Source organism: Urtica dioica, chromosome 11 (genome assembly GCF_054948205.1).
Source record: "Urtica dioica subsp. dioica isolate 48M chromosome 11, U.dioica_male_clone48M_v1_H2, whole genome shotgun sequence".
NCBI lineage: Eukaryota > Viridiplantae > Streptophyta > Magnoliopsida > Rosales > Urticaceae > Urtica > Urtica dioica.
Genome location: NC_142766.1, coordinates 20,710,357 through 20,716,356, shown reverse-complemented (window position 1 = coordinate 20,716,356; position 6,000 = coordinate 20,710,357). Strand labels below are relative to the sequence as shown.

The 6,000-nt window shown below is 28.5% G+C and overlaps 1 protein-coding gene across 1 annotated transcript; it reads left to right on the top strand.

The window, feature by feature from the left end:
- The first annotated feature begins 1,090 nt into the window (after nt 1–1,090).
- LOC149382225 (sugar transporter ERD6-like 5) lies at nt 1,091–4,683 on the top strand. Its single transcript, XM_089601465.1, has 9 exons — nt 1,091–1,237; nt 1,342–1,404; nt 1,703–1,792; nt 2,703–2,760; nt 2,871–2,935; nt 3,022–3,114; nt 4,261–4,323; nt 4,444–4,503; nt 4,612–4,683. Exons 1-9 carry the CDS (start codon nt 1,091–1,093, stop codon nt 4,681–4,683), a joined length of 711 nt encoding a protein of 236 aa, XP_089457591.1.
- The last annotated feature ends 1,317 nt before the right edge of the window (nt 4,684–6,000 follow it).

Below are 6,000 nucleotides of genomic sequence, written 5' to 3'. Positions count from 1 at the left end.
GGAATCGAGCATGAAAAATCGTAATAGGGATTGAAAAGATAGAGAGTGAAAGTGAAATAAGTGTGTTTATTCAAAAGGATATTTGTGTCCGAAATCGGGACAAAAGTCAATTTTTAGATATTTTTAAAGTGTGAGGTCTAATCTCGATATTTTGTTAACTTGTAGGTCTATAAAATGAAATTTGGTGTAATTTTAATTCATAAATGTAATTTTATTAACTACATTTATGCGTAAATACGACAAATATAGAAAAGTTGATATGTTGACGCATAAGATGACCGTACGTATCTCATTTGGATTTAATTAATTCAGCCATTTCCTTCAACTATGGGTCTAGGTGTAGTGTGTATGTATATTGTGATATTGTAATTGCTTTTTCACGTGGAGAATATGGGACATTGGAGTATGGTAATGCATCATACTTTCTACCTTTTGTTTGTTTTGTATTGTGTAATATGTAAGTATATAATAATAATTTGATCCAAGTGTGTGGAATGGCCAATAGGCTGCTAATTTGTTCACACAAATAGCTCTTAATTGTTTTTATTACTGTAATTTTTTTACAAGTGAATACATTTTTAAAAAATTATGTAGCTTAAAAAAAATTATTTTCGAAAAAAATAAATAAACATTGACACGTTATTCTTGTTATTTTTTGTAAATGATAAGTGATAGCTTAGTTAAATGTACTAAATAGTGTTCATGTTCTAAAGAAATCTTAGAACCTCCTTTTCTTTTCTTTTTTTCTTTTTAGGTAAGTCCATGGAGTTTCTAGAAGTTCAAAATAAGTTAGGAATAAAATTATAGAGAAATAAATATAAACACTATTAGATTGAAGGTTTGATGACAAAATCCAAAGCATTAATAGTAATTGAAATCCATAGAGTTTTTAGATGACTACATTAAATTAGGGATAAAATTACAGAGAATTAATCATAATTATATGGATTGAGGATGCCACTAGTATAAATACAAGTGGGGTATCTGTGTTTGTACCAAGCCAAGAGTTAAACACATATTATCCGTTTATATACGTAGCCAATTTTTCTAAATAATTTAACAAATAATATTTCATAATAAGAGAATTAATATGGAAGAAGAAGGAGAGGCAATTGCAATGAAAAGTTCGTTGTTGGCAAAAGAAAACCTCGATCGGAGCTCTTTATCTCCGATTACTTCCAACCTCGCTCGAAGCATTTTTGTTATTTATTGCGCTGCTTTTGCTTCCGGAACCTCCGTGAGAATTAATATTATTATATCGTCTTATTTTAAAGTTGATTTATTTTTTTATTTTTCATTTTGTGTTTATTAATCACCATTTGTTGTGATATTTATATGTAGATTGGGTTTTCTTCACCAACACAATCTGGAATTATGCATGACATTGGCCTTAGTTCGGCACAGGTGATTTTTTTTTTTTTTTTTTTTTTTTTTTTTCTATTTAAAATGTGTAAGAATTGTGTGACTACAAATGCGTGGATATGTCTGTAAATATCATTTCATAAATCATTCTTGATGGTTAAAAAATAAAAGGGGCATTCAATATGCCTAAACATATTAATGGATCAAATATTCCAAAGTATATGATCAATTAATTTTTTTGTCGGTATTTTCGAGTTTAGTTATAATTTGGTTACCAAAGTTTAATAGATAGTGTTTTTAATTTTTCTTTATTATTATTATTATTATTTTTTTATGATAGTACTCGGTTTTTGTTACAACTGCCCTTGTGGGGTCAATATGTGGATCAGCGTGGAGTGGGAAATTCGCAGATGTTGTTGGTCGAAGAAGGGTAATAAAGTAAAATAATTTCAATTTCCATTCGATTATTTTTTTAGCATAAAATAACAATACATTACGAATCGCAGGCAATTGGACTTCCAAGTTTATTAAGCGTAATGGGGTGGCTATCTGTAGCATTTTCTAAGGTTTCTATTCAAAGCGTATTTCAAAATATTAGCTAGTTTACTGATACTTTTTTAGTTAGTTTTTTACAATATATATGTTAATTAATTAGTAATTAAATTCATCTTTGAAAGGATGCTTTGTGGTTGGACGTGGGAAGATTCTTGGTGGGATGCGGAGGCGGATTAAGTTCTTTTGGGGTACGTCCGTACGTACATAATTATATAAGATTAAGATAATTTTGAATAATAACTAGTTACATTTGTAAATTTTGGCTAAACGATTAATAAGTCAAGATTCAACTAATCAGTCAAGAAAATAGTTTTTATGTAAAACTTTTCTACATTAATAGACATGCTTTAACTGGAATAGTTATTTAATTTTTTTGGAGTTAACAACTATTAAAATTTAATAGTTTATATATGTGAATTTAATTTTCTGTAATCATTTTCATTTTTTCTAATAATTTGTAGAACGCATATTAGGGAATGATATATTTTTTTTTTCATCTGCTTTCTAATTTGAACTAGTTAGATGTACAATACCCTACGATTAAGGTTTAAATAGATCATTATCAGCTAATTAATATTTGTATAATATATAGTTCTCACTGTTTTTTTTTTTTTTGCTCCTCACAGTTGATCTTATATATTTCGGAGGTCACCCCCAAAAATATTAGAGGAACTGTAATGTCAAGTTCAACTGTACGTGTATATTTATAATTCAGATCAATGTAACTCTAATAATCAACTTATTGTCAATAATAACCTTCATTTTGAATAAAATCATTTTTGTAGGTAGTGATAGCCTGTGGGAAAGCACTTTCCTTCGTCGTTGGTCCTCTTATCCACTGGCGTACATTAGCATTAATCGGTCATCCCTCTGTTATTTATTCACACTGAATTTTGTTTACTCTAAGTAATCATGTGACAATAATATAAGCTTGCACTTATTATTATTTTCAGGGATTATTCCATTCATATTTCAGCTACTACTTCTGCTATTCTGCACCGAGTCTCCTAGATGGCTGGTAATAATAATTAATTTGAATAAATACACATATTCAACAATTAATTTGATTATTATATCTGATTTAGTGAAAATTAATTACCACAGATGAAAGCGGGTCGAGCTCAGGAATCGGAAGTCGCTTTACGCCGCCTTAGGGGGGCTAAGGCTGATATATCACAAGAGACTCTTGAGATCAAAGTATGAATACATTTTATATACATTTAATTATTTTATAAAATAATAAACAAGGTTTTTGTTTGTTTGGTTGTTTTCTAGGAATTTACAGATTATTGTACACGAACCTCCGAAGATGGATTTCTGAGTCTCTTCCAGAGAAAGTATGCACGTTGTCTTATTGTACGTCGATTTATCTATATTACACATGTAATTTATTTTGATTTTGTTTTTAGATCTTATTTATATGTTTATTAATAAGTCTCGTCTTGACTTGTCAAAATATGGATTAAGATTGGAATTGGCATGATGGTCTTCTCACAGCTAAGTGGCATCTCCGCCATTACCTATTATACAAGCTCAATTATACACTTCGCTGGTAAATATATACACATTTTTTTTTACCTGCTAGATTTATTTTTTTCCTCTTATTTTTACTCTAAAAATTTACTAATTAACCATCTTAAGAAATAATTCACTTTAACCCCTTAAGTTTAAGTTTAGAGTGTATATATATATATATATATATATATATATATATATATATGTATATACTTTCATCACTTTAGTTAAGAAGCATTGTATCAAACAGGTTTTTCGAGCACTATTGGAAGCATGACAGTTGGAATAGTCGAGGTACTAAATTTATATAAGTATCTGAAATTTATTACATCCTAAAAAAACCAGTACTCTCTCATCTATGTGACATAAATGGGTATCATAACTACTCATTGCAAATATATTTCTTATTTAGTAAAACTATATTAATGTTTAAAAATTATTGTAAAACTATATCAATATTAAAAGTTGTATGCTTAATCAGTTTTTGTATTGATTTTTGTTAGTGAAGTTATTATTAAGAACGCAATAAAAATATATAAACATATAGCTTAGATTATTTCTTAATCAGTTTGGGACATTCATATTAATCCTAATACATATTTATACATATTGGTATTGTAATATGATAGTATCTTCTTTATTATGTCGATTTTGATAAATTATTATGCAAAAATCAATCAAAGTATTAGCTTTTTTTCTCTTAATATTGTCAAACTATTAATGAACAGATAATTTTTTAACATCAAGAAAATATAAAGGTTAATTTAATAATAAATAGATAAAGAGTGAATGGTTGGTGTGTTTTCACATTTTCAAGCTCATTTGCAGATTCTGTCAGCGTTATTAGCGCTAAGTGTTATCGATAAGTTGGGAAGGCGTCCACTTTTACTGGTAATAATTTTTAGAATATTAATAACTCGGTGGATTATAAAATTGTTCAAACATTATATTTAAAAATAAAATAAAAAATCATTTATTGCTCATATTCTTCAAATAACATCTCGTTTTCAGATATCTTCAGCTGGATGTTGCTTGGGTACTGGCCTTATCGCACTGTCATTCCTCTTCCAGGTATTTATTTAATTTATTTTACTATAATGTAACCATATAATAACCTAATTTCATATAAAACTTGAGAGTTAAATTTGCATTCATTGTCGAAACATTTGATTATTTCAGGGGCTTCACTTGGGCGAGAAGGTTACTCCGAGTCTTGCTCTCGTCGGCCTATTGGTAAATTTACAAGTTTAATTTAATCATTGACAACCCAATTTATTTAGTTTTTTTTTATCTCTTTTCATTCCATGTGAAGAAAGAAAAAAAATTTAATTCAAGTTTTTAATTAATTGCATATGTAGGTCTATTTTGGGTCTTTCTGCTCTGGTTTAGAAGGCATACCGGGTATCATAGTCTCAGAGGTACACCATCATTATTTTCCAATCCGTTGATTTCAAATGTTTTATAAATATTTCAAGCTATACAATTAATTGTTTTCCATTTTTTTTTTCAAATTCAGATATTCCCTGTAAATATAAAAGGTGTTGGTGGAAGTATTGTGAATGTGGTCTCAGTGATCTGTGGATGCATTGTGTCCTACAGTTACAACTCTATGTTTGAATGGAGCTCAGCCGGTGAGGGTTAATTTTTGTCTAATTAATCTCTAATTTAATATAAGGATTATTAAGTTATATAGCCACACGGTTATAGTGAATTGTGATATAACCTACTTTTAGTTAATTTCTTGTAAATAGCCAAGTGGACTTATTAATAGATTAGTAAAAGATTATTTAACACAGCCAAACATGTAAAAAATAGATAGTTAATAGGCTACCACGTATGCAAATAGGCTATTTACAAAGTATTTAACAAAGGTTGACTAATTTACAATTACTATAATTTATGTGACTTACGTAACCAATTTTTTGTTAATATAATGATCCTATTATAATAACGATAAAAAAAAATCAATGATTTACAGGGATATTTATGATTTATGCCGTTGTTCCTGGGATCGGGATATTGTTCATCTGGAAGATGGTGCCAGAGACGAAGGGACGAAGTCTAGAAGAAATACAGGCAAACATTATTCATGAACAATGATTTAATGAATCACGAGTCGAAGTAAATTATGGAATAATATTATTACCACAGAAATAGTATAAACTGAGTAAATAAGAGGAAGCTAGCTCAGTGAGAGCACCTTAAGATATGAATCTGATATGAGTTTATTACAACATAAAGATATTGCTCTTTTAAATTTGTGTTGATCTGTGTTGCCCAATGGTAATCAGAGTTTAGAAGTTTTAAATTTTGCGAGTTTCCCTCATATTTCGTCTTTCCAAAAAAAAAAAAAAATCGTTAGTTTTTTTTTTAAAAGCTATTATTTTGTTGTTTATCTGGGATTTGATGTCATTTTTATGTTGTCATTTTTAAAACTATTATTTTGTCGTTTACCTGGGATTTGTTGTCATTTTTAAAACTTATTTTGTCGTTTATCTGGGATTTGTCATTTTTTCTTTCCATTTTTTGTCGTTTTTCATTTTTCTGCCGATTTTTGTCGTTTTTCCA